The sequence below is a fragment of the Primulina huaijiensis genome, chromosome 18 (assembly GCF_012295235.1).
Source record: "Primulina huaijiensis isolate GDHJ02 chromosome 18, ASM1229523v2, whole genome shotgun sequence".
NCBI classification, from domain to species: Eukaryota; Viridiplantae; Streptophyta; class Magnoliopsida; order Lamiales; family Gesneriaceae; genus Primulina; species Primulina huaijiensis.
In genome coordinates, this window is record NC_133323.1 from 2,525,806 (window position 1) to 2,546,724 (window position 20,919).

Sequence of the window (20,919 nt, forward strand, 5' to 3'; positions counted from 1 at the left end):
TTTTTTAAATGTATAACATTATGATAAATTTATAAGTAAATCAAAATAATAATTAATTTGATTGAGTTAAGTACACTATAAATTATCATATTAACTAACATGAAAAATTACTTAAAAACCCCATGAACATGAAAAATATAAAACAAATGAAAGGGTAAAAAAGAAAACTCACAAATGAAAGTTAAGTACACTATTAATTAACATATTAAATTAACATAAAAAATTACTTAAATAACCAAATGAAGATGAAGATGACAAATTATTATAAAATAAATGTATAATATTATGAGAGTGATTTTCTATTAATTTGATGTCATTGTATAAATTAAAGTAATTAAATTTAAATTTAAAAATAAAATAAAATTTAAATTTAAAATAAAAGTAAAATTAAAATAATAAATAGCTTGATTGGGTTAAGTGCTCTATTAATAATCCTATTAAACTAACGTAGAAAATATATATGCTGCTAAATAAATATTACCAAATAATATGCTTCATTTGATCATTTTGTGTTTTTGCAATGAGATGAGTTTTTTAACATAGCATTACATGTTTTGGTGTTATATATCGTTTGTATTGATCATGTTGTGTTTGGATTTTTTATGTGATTTGTTTATTCACCAAAAGAAAATATAAAACAAAACCATATATCCCACAAAAATGTTTATTTTTAATTTTTTTCCTTGAGATATTTTGTTAATTTTAAACACATAATGCATGTTTTCAGTTTGCTTAGATTACTTAGTTTGAAACGACTTACAAAATATTAAAAATGATGAAATGTTTCTTCGTTTTTAGCTTACCATCTTCATTTGGTTCTTTAAAGTAATTTTCTATGTTAGTTTAATATGTTAATTAACAGTGTACTTAACTTTTATTCGTGACTTTTCTTTTTAACCCTTTCATTTGTTTTATATTTTGTCATGTTCATGGGGTTCTTTAAGTCATTTTTCATGTTAGTTTAATATGATAATTAATAGTGTACTTAACTCAATCAAGCTATTTATTATTTTAATTTTACTTTTATTTTAAATTTAAATTTTAATTTTATTTTTAAATATAAATTTAATTACTTTAATTTATACAATGACATCGAATTAATAGAAAATCACTCTCATAATGTTATACATTAAAAAATTATTAATATTACGAACATTAAAGTAATAATAGGAAGACGAATGGAGATGAGTGACATTGAAAAAAATTAAATAATTAAAAAATATTAAGATCATATAAAACATCTTCTTCTCATTTAAAATAGAGGTATTTTAAGACTACTTATGTATCAACAAATATATGTGATTGAGAGAAAATATTTGTATGTAAGTGATTTCAATATAAACATATAAGTTATTTAGTCAATTTTCGATATATGATGTTAAATAAATATTATCTATTAAATATATGATTTTCATTTGTAACCTTATCATTTTAACTTTTTTTTTTATTTTACAATTTGTCATGTTCATGATGTTATTTAAGCCATTTTTATATTTGTTTAATAAGATCATTAATAGTGTACTTAACTCAATCAAACTAATTATTATTTTAATTTATTTTTAAATTTAATTTTAATTACGAAATTTATATATTTCCGTCAAATCCATGAAAAATATCTACCATATTGATTATATGTAATAATGGACAGATGAAAGGAGATGAGTCAGATTGAATAAAAATAAATTATTAATAAACATTAAGGTTATATAAAACTCTTTCTCCCATTTAGAATAAAGATATTTTCAAACTCTTTATGTGTCAATAGAGATACATTATTGAGAGAAATGTTTGTATGTAAGTTATTTCAAACACTGTTTTTAAACTATTTAGTCAATGTTTTATATATGCTGCTAAAAAAATATTACTAAATAATATGCTTCATTTGATCATTTTGTGTTCTTGCAATGAGATGATTTTTTTAACATATCATTACATTTTTGGTGTTATATGTCGTTTGTATTGATCATGTTGTGTTTGGATTCCTTATGTGATTTGTTGGTTCACCGAAAGAAAATATAAAACAAAACCATATATCCCACAAAAATGATTATTTTTAATTTTTTTCCTTGATATATTTTGTTAATTCTTAAACACATAATGCATGTTTTCAGTTTGCTTAGATTACTTAGTTTGAAGCGACTTACAAAATATTAAAAATGATGAAATGTTTCTTTGTTTTTAGCTTATATCTCAGAATATAAAGAGATAATATTTTTTTATTTATTGGGACAAATGTATTTCCAGACTTCTGTCTATAAATCAGTATTCAAAATTTTTACAACATTATTATATTCTATATTCAAATTTTTTTTATTTAAATTGATTGAAAGTATTTGAATTTGAGTTTTTATGTGCTTGATTATATTTGGACTAAAAACATTAGTGGATCTATGAGTCCTCTGGTGGACAACAAACATGGATAAATTGTTAAAAGAGATAATATCAAGTAGATTTTTTGTATACGATTTTGTTCTACTTAAATGATTATGCATGATTCTAAATTTTAATTGATCAGAAGTTAACGTATGTTTTGTCGTTGCCAGATATATTTTGTCAACGGTCTAATATTTTTCTTTGATTTAAGTAAAATTATGTGACTTCGTATTATATTTTTATTTCTTAAGGTTTTATTAAAGGATTTTTCATGATGATTTAGAGGCACCATTTTTTCCTTTGTGTGTTTTTTTAAAAAGTAAAATATTTATGAAACCATGACGTTAGTAAGGCGCTTTCTCTTTATTTGAAAAAAATATTGAAAAATTTATAAAAATTTTGAATAATATGAGTTAGTATTTAATTTGAGAGTGATTTATGCTTTTTGTTTTTTTTTTATACTTCAATTTCTTTGTTATTGTACTAAATAAATTATTTTTGAACTTTGAGTTATCATTTTTTTATGGAGGTTGTTTGTGTCATGAATTTTTTAAATTCATTTTGTTTAGTATTGTTGGCGGCGATTGATTTTTCTGATATTCTATTATTTGTCTTGTTGTTTATATGAAAATATGTATGAGAGTACACCAATCAAAGCCACATATTTTGGGTTTTATGTTCTACGAAAAGGGTAATATATGATTTCTGTTAATTATATAATTTATTGGTTCTTCATACATGTAGTTAAGAAATGAATCAAATTTTGAACAAAAAATTTATGACACACATAGTGGATGAAAAAACATGTTAAAAAAAATAATGTTGCATATTACTATGCCCCTAGTTCTGTATGATATAATTCAAACACATTTTTTTAGATATTTGAAATTAGGTCTAACTAAGTGACATAAAACATATACATATATATTTGAAGGCGTATTTAAAGCAAAATATTAAGATCAAGAATGATTCATATTTAAATTTCAACGCAGCACAATGAAGAAGAAATTGAAAAATTGTATGTGTAAACCTTTAAGAGTTATATAGTGATTATGTTGCTACTTCATGGTTTGCAACATATTGATGCCATATAAAATATCAATATTTCTCAAAGAATAAACAAAAAGAAAAAATTCTTCATTCAGAAAAAGAAATACATGAAAAAAAATTGTGTATAATTCTCATTCTATTTTTAATGGTTTGAGAACAATTCTAAAGCTTTGTGGACACAATATATCAATTTTGTGCATTTTTAATAAATTGAGACATTGAGCCGGTTGCACTTTATTTCTTCCAATATTATATCGATAGATTTCGAGGTTGCTAAGAGGTTGTTTTTGTCTATTTTTTTAGTTAAAGTGGCTAACAAACTAATTCATGAGATATATGATGGTAACATAGAGAACTAATCACCAAATAAATTTAGTTAGCCGAATAGTGAAATTCAAATTGAATTATACAATATTTCATCAAATTAATTTTGTCTATTATAAGATGCTCATGAAATCTAAAAAATTGTATTATTAGATGAAATATTGAATAAGACAAATACTTTGATATATATTTGAATGATATCTCATATACATATCTTAATTACGTTATCCGTGTCCTTCTCAAGATTTTTAAAATACAATAATTAATTTTGTATGTCATTCCACAATATATAAAATATTATAAAACAAAATGTAAAATCGATAGAATAAAATTTGTTTTGTTAATGAGATTGAAACTATATCATCTCCATGATATGATGCACGCAATCATTGTTTCAAATCTTCTAAAAAATGATGAAAGAAATGACTTTTCTGAATTGCGTCAAATTAAACGATGACACAGTTCTAAGATATAGTCATTTGAAAAGATTTTCAAGTTTTTTTCTCACACTGATTGAGAAATAATCGTTAAAAATTTATTAAACTTATAGCTCTATGTTGATAATATTTATACTAAATATATAAAAATGATATTTCAAATATCCCGATGTTTGAAGAAATTACAGCACCATTCATTGGTTATGTTGTTGAAGAATATATAGGTTATACGTACTTTTAGTCACAAGTAAAAACCAATCACGACTAAAAACAACATTTATTCTTATGAGTTATAGTTGATTATTGTCAAAAACTGAAAAATCATTCAACAATAAAATAAATATTTGGAAAATAAGATTACTGGATAAAAACAATGTAGAAAACCGAAAAAACGTCTTGATAGGGAAGTAAACTACGAGCATGTCAGATCCCAGATGAAGATTTTAAATAACATAATAGATGTTTAAGACGATCATATACTTGCTGAGTATATCAAAATGGTTATATGTATATTATAACAAACTACTACAAAGAGTTGTAGAGTTATCAAAATCAACCAAGAAGTATATTGAAAAGTATGTTATGTGGATTAGATAACTTCTCCGATTCATATATCGTCTATGGTCAAGATTTTTGATTTTGTGGTTTGGTTTGTTGCTCACGTGCAACGCACGTGCACTTTTTTAGTATATATATATATATATGGTGAATATTAATACAAAGCAAGTAAAAAGACATGATAAGACTGGTCTTTGTATGGGATGACACCAACCATATATATAGCTCGCTTATCACTCGACTCATTGACATATAAGTAGGTAGATCCGCAGTCCGCTCATGTTCATCTGTCGTTTGGTACGGCTCAATACAAGGAAGCAAAGTCGTGTTAGTTTGATTCTAATTAAACAATGATTAAACCTACCAGAAAATTAACTAAAATTTTTCTTGGGTCTCAATCTACGGAAGTCGCCTTGTTCTGCAGTTTCAAGGATGAAAGTTCCTCTATTAATTTTCAGGGCCAAGACGTGTTCCTCCGCCATATTATATAGATGTTCCAATTTTAGGAAAGAACAGCAAACAAAATGGATTGAACATTACAACCAAGTGGAGCCACATAGTACTAACATGGAAAAAAAGATAAACGCAATAAAAAAAGGAGCAACACAGCGTGGTGATAACCATCTTATTCATACAAGCATTAAAATCCTAGGATCTTAAGCAGAGGAAACCAGGAACTGATAATTAACTAGATTTTGGAGGATTCTCAATGATTTTGATACCACCAATGGTAACACCAGGACCCTGATGTCTAGGCACCAAGGTCACAACAATGAAGTCATCGTCAGCAATGTCCATGTCATTGTACAAATCCGTGAGCTTCAGCTGGATTGAGGTGGTGGCCGATGAGCTTTTCGTTTTGTGTGGCACCTGTGCGTAAGTTCCTGCATAAGCGGCCTTGTCCAGCTCCCCTGGATTGTCATCTTCATCGTTCACAAATACATCGAACTTGAGGAATTTAGATGTGTCCAAAGTTATGTTTTCCAAGACCAGTAATTCGTCGGCTTTTCCTTTCTTGGTCTTGGAAACCTGGAACCTGACAACATTGTCCAGCTTCAATGGAAACATGGTCTCCGCTTTTGGTGCCGTAGAGGTAACTCTCGCAATTCTAGCCTTAGAAGTCTGGGGTGGAGGCCTGTAGTCCAGCCATGGGAGATCGATTCTCTCGTAATCGAATCCAATTTTCAGATTATCTAAACAGTCTTTCACAGTGACGCGAACAAGCTGTGCATTCTCATCGTAGAACAGGAACGAGGCATCCAGGAAATCAGGGTCCGTAATCTTCTTGTCCGGAACTTTGCTGCTCGGCAAAAAGTATTGCCAGAGAGTCCACATCCGGTCGACATTTGCGTGATGGCAGTAAAATAAAGGGTCCCGACCTGCCGAGTAGAAGTTACCCATGTCTTCTCCGCCGCCGGGAAAAACTCCGACCCATACATGCACGGCGGTGTGGGAGCCGCGCTCTGGTGCACCAGGCCCTGGTTCAGCTGGAGTTCCTTCTCGATAAGGCTTGCCCATGAAATCATACGCATTTGAGTTACCACGAATCATCTCTGTGTACATCACTGTTAGGTTGTTAGCCACAACTTGAAGAGGGTCGGTGTTCCCAGTAGTGCCAAGATCTATCACAGCGGGAGGCAAATTTTTTTGGTTGCGTTTCGCGTCGTATATAGCAGAATTAGGATCTAAGAACATGGGCGGCATTGTCATGCCTTTAGGATTGTCCCAGTTCCAGAATGGCAACGCGAAAGTGGGATCATTGATCAGTTTTCCCAGGATTCTTTCGTAGAAATAAAGGTACCACCTATGGAAAGGAAAGAAGAGCCATGAGTTGTGGACTTGAAGATCCAGTGTCCCTTGGCCAGGTTGATCATAAGCGCCATTGCAGTAAGCGCAGTGAATGTTAGCTTGCTGCATGAAGCTACGAGGGTCGTCTGCTGGGAGATGCTTCATCCGATCAACAGCTAAATTGTACTTGAAAATGTACTCAGGAGAAACTCTATGAGCAGATGGCCTAGTTTTCATTTGGAAAATTGGAGGGATTTTGTAATCAACGATACTTTGTGAAATCGGAGGGCAGCAGTTGACATCTAGCTTCTGGTGGGTATTCAAGTCGGTAGCGGTGCCACACTTGTCTAGCTGCGGGGCTTGAACGGGATTGGCTGAGGAGGACGGAGTGGCAACTAGGTTGGCAGCGCCGTAGAGGCTACCTAAACCCAGAAGTACGTTCCTTCTGTCGACCTTCCCTTTAGAAGGTTCGACATTTTGGAAGGCGGGTTCTTTCTGGTTTTGACCACCATTTGCGGCGGCGGAGCAAGAAACTTGAGGACTGTAGGTGCGGTGGTTTGCATGGGTGGTTGGGTATGATGGCTTGGGGAAGACACGGCGAAGAGAGAAGTAGTGGTGGTCGGAGAAAGTGGTGTTGACGCATGAAAGATGAAGAGAAGCCATAGTTTGTGATGGTTTATGTGCACAAGTGCTGGTTTATTTATAGAACGAAAGAAAGGACGGTGGAGAGATTCATACAGATAAAAGGGCTTCCATGTGATATTTAAGGGAGAGTTTTGCTATGATTGAGTTCGAATCTCATACAAATTTGAAATTTTCATGTGATAAGTTACAAGTTCTCTAATATATTTAATACATATTATGTTAATATATAAAAACAGTGAATTTGGTATCACTCTGTCAGCTTTAAAATATTCAAAATACCTCTATATTGAATAATAATAATAATACTACATAATCATACAAACATATTTGAAATCACAAAAACTCACGTGACACGGTTAATTTTATTAAATATATATTTTATTTAGGTCATACATGAAAAAATATTATTTTTCATTGTAAATATGGATATGATTGACCAATCTCACGAATAAAAATCTGTGAGACCATCTCAGAAGAGACTTACTCATTCGAAATAAAACTACTCAAACCATAAAAATAAATACATGTTAAAATAATCATATTCAATGAATTATTTTAATTTATTATAAATAAGCTTGTGAGAAATCACCTTGAAAGTTCTTAATTTTAATATGTGATTTCAATAAATTATAAATTAAATAAAAAATGCTTAGACCATGTAATTAAATATACAAAAAATCTCATATGGGTTCGTGTTATAGGTTAATTTTGTGAGAAAGACCTACAATCCGACACAATTTATGAAAAAAATAATATTTTTTATATAAAAATATTACATTTTAATGTAGTTATAGAATGAGTCAATTGGTCTCGTGGATATAGGATATAGAACTGTGGAACCATAGACCTACTTTTAAATGTAATGTAAAAACTAACACTTCAAAATTTAGCTACTTAGAATATTATCTAACATATACCATTCATATGAGCTAGCTAATTAAGGAATTTTATAAATAATTATTCAATTAAAATATCCTTTGTACTCGGAGCTTTTAACACTATAAATAAATAATAACATATCGATGGTCCATTAATACAATCAAGAAACATTATTTTTCCAATTTTTGACAACATATCAAGATTTTTCGCTATTACGATACGATTACAATACTTATGTTTTGGAATTACCGAATGATGATTATGTTAGTATTGTTTCGAGTTCTATACATGTGTTAATGTTGATGTTGAGTACGCGCGATCCATAGTTCAGTACTATCGGAGCAAATATCCGGCAACCAAGTTTCGAATTAGGATTCGAAGTATAGTCTCCTCTAATCTTTCTTGATTCTTTCTCGACACAACCAATTGCTGAAAATAATATGTATATACAAATTTGAGTTTAGGGTAACTCTTATGTTGAGGCAGAATGCGGGCATATTCTGTTGTTGGGCTGGATCACTTAATATTTTGGGCCAAAGGACTGATGGGTATTAATAATCACGTGGGCTAGATAATATTTTCGGAGCCTGCTCGATCGCAATTATAAGAGCATGCTTGGACAGTTTACACAGAGTAGTTCTCTTTTGAGACGGTATCAAGAATCTTTATCTGTAAGATGAGTCAACTCTATCGATATTAACAATAAAAAGTAATATTCTTAGCATAAAAAGTAATATTTTTTCATGAATGACCCAAATAAGATATTCGACTCACGAAATTGATCCGTGAAACTGTCTCACAAAAGTTTTTGTGTAGTATTTGTACAATGTTAATGTAAAATTTATGGAAACTTTATTTTTCATTGGTTTTCGGTCCGACGGATTGATGACATGACAAAGATATTACAAGGCATAATTTTTCTCTATTATATATAATGTATCAAAACTATATTTATTATCTCTTTTCAAGTTTTTTATACGTCTCNAATTTCCATATTTATTATTATTTTCTCTATTTTTTTTTAAAAAAAATTTAATAAATATGATTTATTAACAAAATTACTAAAAAAATTCTTTAAATAAGGTGTAAAAATGCGAAATTTTAAAATTTACTTTTATAATAAATTTCTTAATCTGTGTTAAAACACGAGTGAGACGACATGAATAATAATTACACTATAGATTTGTAAGGCTAAATAGCCAAAAACTTGAATGAATACAACACCATATTAATATAGATGACACATTGATGAATAAGATATCATGAATGACAATTATGGAAATTTTCAATTATAATATAATACACATAATGATCACCATAAATATGAAAGATAAAGATTATAAAATCAAAGAAAAGGTCTAATTTTTTTGTAGAAAAATTTTATATAATGAGACAAGAAATTAAAAGGACAATAATAAGCAATTAGAAATCAAGATTCATTGAAATCTACCTTCATTCACGATTTAACCTTTTAAAAAAAAAAAATTAACTCGTGAGTTATTTCGTTTTTATTGGAAATAAATGTTTGTTGATAAATATTTCAAAGTTATCATATCTTTTAATTTTTCTTCTCTAGGTAAATAATTCGAAGTTGGTGAGAAAATAATCACGTGTATGCTTACAAGGCTATCACCATTTGAAAAAGAGTGGATCTCACGTGAGACCGTATCACGGATCTTAATATGTGAGACGGGTCAACCCTATCTATATTCACAATAAAAAATAATACTCCTAGCATAAAAAGTCATACTTTTTCATGGATGACCCAAATAAGAAATCTGCCTCACAAATACGATCCGTGAGACCGTCTCACACAAGTTTTTGCCTTTGAAAAATAACTAAATATGTTTTTGACACAATGATCTTATATGGTTTCTTTAAGTTGTTTGTGTTGGTCTCAAGTGTTCCAATCTCTAAAAATTATTTAACTAAAAATCATGAGCAAGATCAATAAAATTTCACTATAATATTTTATGATGTACAATCAATCATTGTGTTTTCAAAGAGAATACAAACTCTCTTAATACATAAGAACAAACAATTAACAAATATTATAAAACTAAATAGTCAAATGCAATGAGAAAAAAATAATTAAGAAATGGATGATATCTGAATGAGCGGAGAGAACTTTTTTTTATATAGCTACTCATCCATGTGAGAATGAGCATAAAAAACAGATATTTCGTCTGAACATTTCATCTGTCGTATTATTTAGGAGAGTACGTTTTTTTTGAGACGGTCTCACGAATATTTATCTGTGAGACATGTCAATTATACCAATATTCACAATAAAAATTAATATTTTTAGCATAAAAAATAATATTTTTTCATTGAAAACCCAAATAAGGGATCCGTCTCACAAAATACGACTCATGACACTAACACGAATTTTTGCCTATTTAAGGAATTTGACTTTTCTTGCGGATTTCATTAATTGCTCACAATTTGTACTTTTAGATTTTTTTAATTTGATTCTTAAAAACCATAAAATTATGATCTTTAAAATAGCTTTCTATGTTTATATTTCAACTTTATGTGAACATTATCAAAACATTTATATGGAAAACCACTTTGGTTTCTGTTTTTTTAATTTTTTAAAAAAAGCCTTTACCTTCTATTTAGAAATTCACTATAATATTTCTCTTTCCAAATTCAATACCTCATTTGGAAAAAAAACTTATCAATCAATCTTAAAAAAATAGAAAAATATTATAAGTATAAAACAAAAAAACTATACAAATCAAACAAACAAACAAAAAAAATTAGAATATACCACTTTTAATTCAAACTTTCAAATTCTAAGCCCTTTTGTGGTGTTTCTCTCTCCAGCTTTAATTTGTTGTTGGTTATTGCACGTACATACAGTTTTACCGATTGTCTCGACTCTCGAGACGAGCTGTCGATATATATGTCCACAAATGCAATCCAAACGGCTAGATAAACCCAACCCATATCTTCTTTTTAATCAATGTTTACTTCTTTGTCTCGTCTTTATTTCATTTGCTGTTGATGATTAAGGGAAGACAGCATTCACAGAAAATGGAGTGACTAAGGAAGCATATAATCAAGGGGTGAGCTGTGCGCACGCGCGCTTATGTTTGTGATTTTTGATTATTTGTCCTGAGTTTGAAGAGTTTAATGATGTGCTGGTTTATATTCATGGTGTTAGCGATGTTTTTTTTTTGGGTTTTGTCATCTGTTTGTTAGTATGTTCTGATAATGAAAAAGGCTTGATTTTTTTTCTTTAATTGGTATAAGGTTTTATACAAAAGTGAATCTTTTCTATCCGACTCTTGATATTCTTCATCTTTGAACTTGGCCCGATTTTTTTTTTTTAATTTTTTTTGTGCTTTCCCCCTTAAAAAGACGAGTTTTTGGATTCAAGAAACACTTTGCCTTCTCTGAATTCCTAGTTGTTATCATTGGTTTATTGGATTATGTAAAGGGTTCTTAGGTTTCGATTGGATTAGTTCTGTAATGGATTGATGCAAAAACACACAAAAAGAAAAAAAAAAGAAAGAAAGAAAGAAAGTAAGCTTCTTGACATTCAACTTAGGAAAGAATGATGAATTTTACTCAGATTGAATTTCTTTGGGTTGACTCTTTCTGCTGGAACTTGAGATGTCATTAACATCAGTTGAGTAAATCAAAGAAGGCGAAAACAAAACTTAAATTTGTGCATAAGTTCTGTTATCCAGTTCTTTTACCTGTTGATAATTCCTTATTCAAATGAAGGGAAAACAGATGTTTCTAATTTATCTTTTTCACTCCACAATTGAATCCTATGCGTACAAAGGCAAAGATCCGCTCGTATTTTCGTAAAATTAAGGCCGTGTATGTTGCAGCAAGGTGGACTGCAAAGTTGCCTTCCCTTATTTTAGGAAAGCAACAAGGCTCAAACTTGGCACATTTCTCTATGTTTCACTTAAAAAACTAGGCAGATGTATTGGGATATTCATGAGCAATCAAGGTTTCTTTCGACTACAAATTTCTTTAGAACCATTCCAAGCGTTGGTTTTAGCTTTCATTGTTTTATGAAAATAAATTTAAAGTCCGTGGAAGTATATGTGATTTATTGGTCAAATTTCAAGAACAAATTTTTGCACCGGCATTTTCCTTGAACATTTAACATCTCATGTTATTTTTTTACGACCCCTTCTCATCTTCCATTCTCAGATCGTATTCTGATTTTACATCTCAATTATGCAGATTGAGCTTTGAGTTGCTGTGAACATCTTTTTAGTAGCTTAAAAAATGCCAAGATCAAGGTAGTTCTCAGAATCAAGAAACTCCTTCTATGCTGTGTTGTGTTGTCTTTCCATGTGGTTGATGCGTACTATCATGCAACAGGTTAACAGAAATGCCTCAGAGGCAATCGCCTCGAGGCCCACCTCATCTCAAAACTTCAAGCTCTGACACTGATCCCCTGCATCGACCTAGGACTGAAAAGACTCCAAAAATACCAGAAGGTCGATCCCCTCATGGTGTCCAATCTGATCCAGCAAACAAAAAGAAACTCGGGACACGAATTGCTGATTTGGAATCTCAACTTGGTCAAGCACGGGATGATCTCAAGAGTCTCAAGGATCAGTTGACTTCTGCAGAGTCTGCTAAAAAAGTGGCCCAAGATCAACTAGAGATAAAATCCAAGAAACAACAAAAGGTTCCCGAGCCAGTAGAAATTCGAAAAAAGCCTTCAAGTGACATGGAAACACAAGTGCTGAACATGAACGACAGCATCAGTGCAGCGATTGAAAAATCGGAGGATGTTCACAAGGAAACCAATGTTTTCGAAGTTCCTGTGGAAACTAAGACAACTTCAGAGCCTGATAATCCTTCATTTGATGAGCTTTCTAAGAATGATGAGGTGACTCTATTGAAGAATAAATTAGCTGAGAAGAGCCAAGAATTGGACATTCTTCGTCTAGAAAATGAGAGCTTAAAAAATGAGCTTAATGAGAAGTCAATTAAAATATCTTCATCTCGATCTATAATAGATGAGCTGATATTGAGGTTGAATAAGGCTGATCAAGAACTTGAAAACACCAAAGCCAGTGCTTTTCAGACTAATGAGCTGCTAGAAGCTACCGGAAAAGCGAGGGAGGAATTGGAAAACGAGATGAAGATGCTACGTGTGCAAACCGAGCAATGGAGAAAAGCAGCAGATGCTGCAGCATCAGTTCTAGCAGGGGGAACCAAGATAACGGGAAGAAGGATTCCCGAGAGGTGTGGATCGATGGATAAACATTATGGAAGCACGTTCCAACCAACAGGTTTTTCTGATTCTCCGGGACTGAATGAGGACGATCCTGATTATGTTTTTGGAAGTGGGAAGAAGAAAGGTTCTGGTATTAAAATCTTCGGAGAGCTGTGGAAAAAGAAAGGCATGAAGTAGTGTCGCCTAGAAGCTTGCTAATGTTTTTGGCTGGGAAAATGGTTGCTCACCATTTTTTATTTGCCCTTAGTTTCATTGTATTTCGGTAACTCTTTTTTGGCTTAAAAGTCTACTGCTCCTCTTCCTTAAAAAAAAAAAAAAGGGTCTAATGCTCGTCCATCTCTCTAGACAGGCTTTGGCTAGAACCTGGATTCTGTAAATTAAATTCTTATCTTTAATTTATATTTTATGCTTCATCTTTGCTTCTGTTTGTAGCACTAACATTTGTATATTTCAGGGTTTTCGTTCGAACTATTCATAGAATGCCAAGATATGTCCAAATTACTTAAAATTTTAGTAAAGAGGGGATTAGCAGTACAAAATAAGAGGATGAATTACTAACAGGAATCCAAGAACAATCCTGAAATAGAGGGATCGATGACAAAGTTTGGTACAAAAGGAACCTTGCAAAAGCTGGAAACATCGATATTAATGGGGGTTAAACACATTTTTTGTATAATCTGCCTCTTCTCTCCCAACTCGCTTTGATTCCTCCTTACTGCACCCACTCACCACCAACATTTCTACTTGCTGCGACCGCCAACTTCCCTTCAATGGCGACTGTCGTCGTTTTCTCTGCCTCGCACTTTAGTAAAGAAAATGTACATTTAGATTGTTGCTCCTAAGGTTATTTTTTTTAACTTTGATCGATTATTTTTTTTAAAAAAAATGCTATGCTCATGTATATAATATATTTTAAATATATTTGAGTAGATCGTTTTCTTTAAAAAATAATTAACCAAGATTATTTTACATATTTCTCCGTTTCTTCACGTACCAATAACTATATTATTTTTGTTTTTTCTTTTGGTTGTAGGCTTTGTTTTCCTTCATGTTTAGTAGTGTAGAAGATAAAAATCGGTGTCACGTGACTAACACATGACCCTTACCTTTGACTTTAACCACTAAGCTAACATTAAAGACTAATAGTGTACAACTTTTAAAAGTTTAGGGACCAAAATTGTCACTATCGAAAGTGTAAGGACTAAACTATAATGACCAAAAAGGTGTTTTATCTCATGCCTATGCATTTTCCAAGACCTAAAATCATAACCTATAATGCTCATAATAACTAAAAATAAGAATTATATATTATTTAGAAAATTCAACAATAATTTATAAGAGAAAAACAGATTGTACAAATAAGTTATATATGATTTTCTTCTCATTATTGATTCTCTTTATAATGAATTTAGGATGATTAATGACACTTAATAGCACAATTACATCCAAATAATTTTACTTCCTATATTGCCCTTCTCATATAACTTCCCAAAATACCCATCACATTTTGCACTTTAATGAACAAAACCATTCATCTTTTGCTTCAATTTCGAAAGGTTTCAGGTTGAAACTCATTCATATAGACTCTCCACACCCTCGTCTTTATCAAGAAAACCTTTCAGACTTCCAAAGCTTCAAGAAAAACGTAGAAATTTCGGTGCTTCGAGCTTCTCACCTTAAAAAATGTAGTGAAAATGGCATGGATGACTCAAAGATTATCCGAAATAATTCCATCCGATTACCACTTCAATACCTCCGACCCCATTTCACTGTAGAACTGACACTCGGCACGCCCCCCAGTTAAACGAACCTTAATCTTTGACACGGATAGTTCTCTTACATGGACTCAATGCAAGCCTTGCCTAAGTTGTTGCGAACAAAACCAACCTCTTTTTGATCCGAAAAAGTCTAGTTCCTACAAATATTGACCAAGAAACATAAACTAGCGCAGAAATATCACTGTTTCATGTTTGGATGTTATTACTTTCTGCAGTATTATGGAGGGCAGACCTCAGTAGGAAATGTTGCTATGGAGGATTTCATCTTTCCAACTTCTTCAGGACAACCTCATACGCAACGAGGTCTTGTGTTTGGTTGTGGAAATTATAATCGTGGTACATTGGTTAGCGACATAAAAGAAGTCACTGGGGTATTTCTCACGTCAGATGGGAGGGGTGATCCAGGAACGTTTCTCCAATTGTCTCCCGACTCGTAACAATCGTACTAAGCAGTCTTATCTAAGATTTGGCAATGAAGCTACAATACGAGGGAGCAAATATAGAACAAATTACATGTTGAAATATCTTGAGTTAACTCGTACAAAAGATTTAAAATTCAAATCCACCTAATTTTCTCATAATAAACGTTGAGGGTACATTTACCACCCCATTGAATTGAAATATTTTTTAAAAAAATGGTATAAAACACTCCATATAAAATTAACGGTCTTCTTAAACCGCATGTTTTTAAAAGTTATGCACACTTGCCACATTTATAGGATGTTTTACGCTTGATTCTTATAAATACAGGGTTTTAAAAGATCATTATTCTAATGTAGAAGATGTAAAGAGGCTAAATTTTGATTTCGAAAAATTCATCAATCATGCATATGCTAACTCTAATAACTAATATGTGGAGGGCTGTGGTGGCATGTAATCAGATGTCTTGCTCCCAATAGAAGCTTGAGTTATCAAGAAGTCACGGGCAATAATATTAGTGCAAATGAAATTTATTAACTTTCTGGAGCATTATTTATGGCATTGAGCTTGTTTGCTTCCATCCCACATTATCTGGTTACCCTGTAACCCTACATTTTGGTACAAAATGAAGAATGTGAGCACAAGCGACGAATACTGATTCAATAATGTTAACTCACAATCACCATTTATAATTCAAAATCCAAATTCATCATATATTATATAAATTTAATAATGTCACACTAATCAATATGTTTGTATGTTATTATATAAAAAATTTCTACATAAAAAGCTAAAGAAGTCATTACCTAGTTCATCAAATTCAAAGTATAAGCCGGAGTTAATAAAATTTAAATACATACCTTTACCCTTTTCAATAGCTCCTTGGCCTTGGGGTCGTTGCTGAAATGATCACGCACTGGCTGAACAACATAATTTAATAATTGCATGAGTAAGTGGAAATGTAAATGTTTTGAAGATAAACCCACAATTATATTGTTTGGAAATGTCAATGTTTAGAAGACACCCACAATTATATTGTTTGTAAATTGTCAAAATGCATGACAATAATGAGCAGAACCGGTAAAGCATGAACGACCTGTAGTATGCGGTTTATCGCTTTTGATAGAGCAGGTTTTAGATCCCCCGGGTGCAGATCACCATTTTCATAATCGTCAGCTAAATCTTTGAAACTCTTGAAGGTCCTGAATAATAGGACATTATTTTCGAGGGAGAAGTTTGAAAGGATTAATACATACATATAATGAACTTCTTTATCAAGTTGTCTAACGAGTTTCAGCAAAGAGAGAATCAACGCAAAATAGTTGATAACTTGGCTTATCGTGCAGAGTTTCTCACTGATCATAATCCCAACCCTGTGGCCCATCACATGCACAATATTATCAGAGAAAACTATAAGTTGGAACACTGAGAGCCAAGTGATGCACAGACAATGTCACATACAAAAGCAATCTCATAAGCTACATGATTTGAGAATTTTGACACTGATGGATCCTGAATCAAGTCCTACATCGACGGGAACATCACTTTCTGAAGTTTAAAGCTAATTGTATTATCCCCATCTCGTATTATCTCGAGTGAAGAGCTTGAAATCATTTGGAGAACTATATATATTGAACTCTTTTAGAGACTCGAGCTAACCAATTTCCCGAAGTTAGAACAATTGCAAAATGGTTACTAGTGTAGCTAGTTATGCGGAGCCTACCTCCCTCACCATGTGGCCAAAATAGTGACTAAAACAAATGGCAGATTAGTAAAAAGTAAATAAGACTCACTTGTCACCACCATTTTCTGGTTTTCTCTCAACTGTAAACTCATTGAACCACGGAAAAACAATGTATTTGATGTACTCCATGCATGGATTCTTTTCCACCACCTTTGGAGGGCAGAACGCTTTCTTCATCTTTAAATTCACATCAGCCTGTGGATTTATTAGTAACATGTCCATAGTTGCAATAAGGTAAAAATTTAGAAGAACCATATTGCAAATAAAGAACATGGCCAACCGAAAGGTACCTCTTCGTCTTCCATGTAGATGGAAGATGATGGATCACTCTTCGACATCTTCTCCTGTCCTTCCTGCAAACCAGGAAGCATATCTACGCATGAAAATAACCAAATGTAATAGATCAATTAGTACTATTTATATTGATTGTCAGGGTAAAGCTAAAACAGTTTTACAAATACATACGGTGAGACAATATTATAGGCTTGTTTTTTCTCTTGATGTCATCACAGTACTCCCTCGCAAGCACATTCACTTTACGTTGGTCCATGCCCAGTTGGCAGATATCAGCCTATATAAACCACCAATGTATAATAGGTGTTAAATATAGAATGAAAAATAATGTGGTCAGAGTGATAAGTTAACAGAGAAATAGTACCACATGGAAAATATCATCTACGCTAATGGCACCCGACCAATAAAACATTGTTAAAAAATTCATCATACACTGCATGTTTCTTTATACCCTTGCTTAGATAGAACTGGATTTCTAGGTGCATAGCCGGCGCAATAAACTTATAGCTCAAGGTTCAAACTAGTTAACAAATGAATTTATCGATACGTCAATTCTCAACTGGCGAAAACACTAGCTTAATATTGATTTTATGTCACTCTTAACATAATTGTTTGACCTCTAAGTGATTATCGTTATTCTCAATCATTAGTTGTAAAAGAACAAATGATCTGCAATCCTTAAACCTCATGACTAAAATAATTCCTGAGGTGAAAATCAAACAATCAATTAAATTCAGGAGTCAGAAGTCTGAATTTTGGATTAAATTAGCAACAACTTGAAACTCAGGGCTGAGAATACACATTGAGACATTTTGGCTTTTAACTTATATGAATTATTAATCCATTCAACAAAGCATATACATAAAAAGTCACCTTGAGAAAAAAAATATCAGCACATTGCATGCATGGGTAGAATATCTGGGCAGCAGACAATTCATCTTGCTCAGAACGACCCATAATTTGACAACACCTATGTACGCCCCCAAAAAGACAACAAATCCGTTAATATTAATACATCCAAATATCAATTAAAATGAAAATAGAAAAAATACCTCACAATCCTTGGAAGCTTGTTCCTCCGAGCTATATCCATTACAAGAGGCCAGTACTCATGAGCTCTGGAGTTGATCTCTTCAGAAGACCATATAAATTCTACCTGACCACTTTCAAGATTCATTCCTACAGCTTTCCATATCTCAATCAAATACTGTCCGATGACTTGAATTTTCTTCAAGTCACCACCCATTTTGTTGTTTAGCTGAGCAAACCAATCTGCAATCCAAATTTTCACTTTGCAGCCAGAAGAGGTCAGCTTATTGACATTGATGGCCTTCAAGACTCCCTGTTCATAGATACATAACAGATATAGATAAACAATGATCCAAGTAAGTTTATTTAAAATATGTCAAAGTATATCTTTATCTCATGGGAAAATGCACTCTCTAGTCTCTGAAAAATAATATAGACATCTCATACATTGTGTAATTTACAGCCGTCAGAGAGAGAGCAAGGAACAATATTTAAGCTTGATCAATTATAGATACTAACAATGAAAAAGGCAGAAGCATAAAATAATATGCAACTATTTGCAGTTGCATAATCTGCACTTGTCAATGTGACATAAAATGGTATTCCTATGCCAATCATAAGATGGAAAAACAAAACTATCCATTATCAATCTCATAACATTATTAATCCTAGACATTCATTGGCGAGCAGAATAAAATGATTTTAACAATTTGCACGCCAGTCAGTTGAGCCCATACCCACAGAAAAACACAACCAGAAAAATATTATGAATTTAAAAGCAGCCCAACATATCTACACTCGTCCAAATTACATATTCCATTCATTCACTTAGCTTGTCAATGTTCTATGCAAGAATCAACTTGATCACATCAAGTTTCAAGTTCCAACTGAGAATAATTTCCAAGAAAATCCAAATTGGATATCAGTCAAAATAAGACCATATAACAACAAAAAGCACCAATTTTTTACTTAAACCAAGATACCAATTGTAGATCACTACATTATCAGCTTTAGACTAGAAAAAAAGGGGAACTTTTCTTAAATTTAATAGAGCTAGACGAAGTAAATGACCTGAGCAATGTGCATTCTGCCAGAGGGTTCAAAGCCATCGTAGCAAACGGGATTAGGCTTGTTAGCCAATAGTCTCTCCAACTCATCCTCCTGTATGCACTCTTCGCCAATGCTTCTTATCACATCGAACCTCTCCTTCACGCTCATTCTAACAATAATTTCATCAAAAAATTCAAAACCCATAAACTATACTCAAAAATTGATTTAAAAACAATATGAATTCTAAAAACATAAAGATATTTAAAGGTTATAAAAACATAAAGTCAGTATAAACTGATACAAATCACTTGAAGGGGAACGCGAGAGATTTACCGGGATTGAGGAGAAGTAGAAAGTGACCGAAGAGATTGAGAGGGAGGAGTTTCGCTAATGTGGCAATCATCGTTCTCCATCGCAGACATGACGGTTGGGTTTCAGCAATTTAAGGAAGTTATGGCTCATTCCATGGACGCGTGAATATCTTAAGCTTAATTCTTAGGTGGCGTTAGGGTTTTGGGCTATATTGAAAATATTTTAATATATTATTATATTTCGAAAAAATATAAATATATTATAGATTACTTTTTAATCTATATTGAAAATATTTTAATATATTATTATCTTTTGAAAAACTATAAATATATTATAGATTACTTTTTAATCTATATAATTTTTTATTTATTGCTGATAGACTTGTCAAATTGGGTCAGTCGCCCCGCTATAAAAATTGAGCGAGTTAGGTTGATAAAATAGCAGACCGTCAACCTTGACCAAGACGGGGCGGATTGGCCCGCCAAATTATGGTAGAATTTTATATTTTTAAGTTTTATATAAAAATTGGAATAAGTCTCTCACGTATCCATCACTCTCTTATCTTATTTGTTCCTTATTTTTCTCATGTGCGTCACCTCCATCACTCACTATGGTAAAATCTAAATCTATGTGCTAACATAGAAGATCAAGATTGAATGGAATTTAATGAGAATTGACTTTATAATATTTGTTTAATTTTTTCATGTTTGATTTAAGCAATTTATCTTTTATGGATTATATTGTATGCTTTCTTAATTTCTTAATTCAATGTTTTTAAGTATTTTATGAAACTATTTGATTAAAATATATTTTTATTCTATGTTTACTGTGATACTGTTTATCATTTTTTTCTTAAAAAAATAACCTGATCGGCCCGCCTAACCCGTGGTCCAAAGTTGGTTGGGCTGGGTTGGCCATTTAGAAGCCGACCAAAATGACGGGTTGGCTCGCCCCGCCCCGCCCCGCCCCGTCTAACGGCGGGTGGTGGGCTGACCTGTCCCGTCAACTCGTTTTGACATA

At 32.0% G+C, this 20,919-nt stretch overlaps 3 protein-coding genes across 4 annotated transcripts; 1 reads left to right on the forward strand and 2 right to left on the reverse strand.

Annotated features, from left to right (window-relative positions):
- Positions 1–5,242: 5,242 nt before the first annotated feature.
- Positions 5,243–7,225, reverse strand: LOC140964117 (polyphenol oxidase I, chloroplastic-like). The gene has a single exon (XM_073423653.1). The coding sequence runs from the start codon at positions 7,191–7,193 to the stop codon at positions 5,427–5,429; it is 1,767 nt and encodes a 588-aa protein (XP_073279754.1). The 5' UTR covers positions 7,194–7,225; the 3' UTR covers positions 5,243–5,426.
- Positions 7,226–10,894: 3,669 nt separating this feature from the next.
- On the forward strand, positions 10,895–13,734 carry LOC140965251 (interactor of constitutive active ROPs 4-like). Of its 2 annotated transcripts, none has more exons than XM_073425397.1 (3): positions 10,895–11,123; positions 12,263–12,322; positions 12,405–13,734. In XM_073425397.1, exons 2-3 carry the CDS (start codon positions 12,309–12,311, stop codon positions 13,447–13,449), a joined length of 1,059 nt encoding a protein of 352 aa, XP_073281498.1. In that variant the 5' UTR covers positions 10,895–11,123; positions 12,263–12,308; the 3' UTR covers positions 13,450–13,734. The 2 variants fall into 2 exon arrangements, with proteins under 2 accessions (XP_073281498.1, XP_073281499.1); XM_073425398.1 differs by lacking the exon at positions 10,895–11,123 and adding an exon at positions 11,448–12,024 and having other exon boundaries at positions 12,264–12,322.
- A 2,180-nt stretch (positions 13,735–15,914) lies between these two features.
- On the reverse strand, positions 15,915–20,098 carry LOC140963741 (tyrosine--tRNA ligase 1, cytoplasmic-like). Its single transcript, XM_073423124.1, has 10 exons — positions 19,921–20,098; positions 19,609–19,756; positions 18,561–18,850; positions 18,382–18,478; positions 17,680–17,785; positions 17,505–17,587; positions 17,264–17,409; positions 16,567–16,672; positions 16,331–16,390; positions 15,915–16,078 (listed from the first exon to the last, which is right to left on the reverse strand). The coding sequence occupies exons 1-10, from the start codon at positions 20,007–20,009 to the stop codon at positions 16,058–16,060; spliced, it is 1,146 nt and encodes a 381-aa protein (XP_073279225.1). The 5' UTR covers positions 20,010–20,098; the 3' UTR covers positions 15,915–16,057.
- Positions 20,099–20,919: the final 821 nt, after the last annotated feature.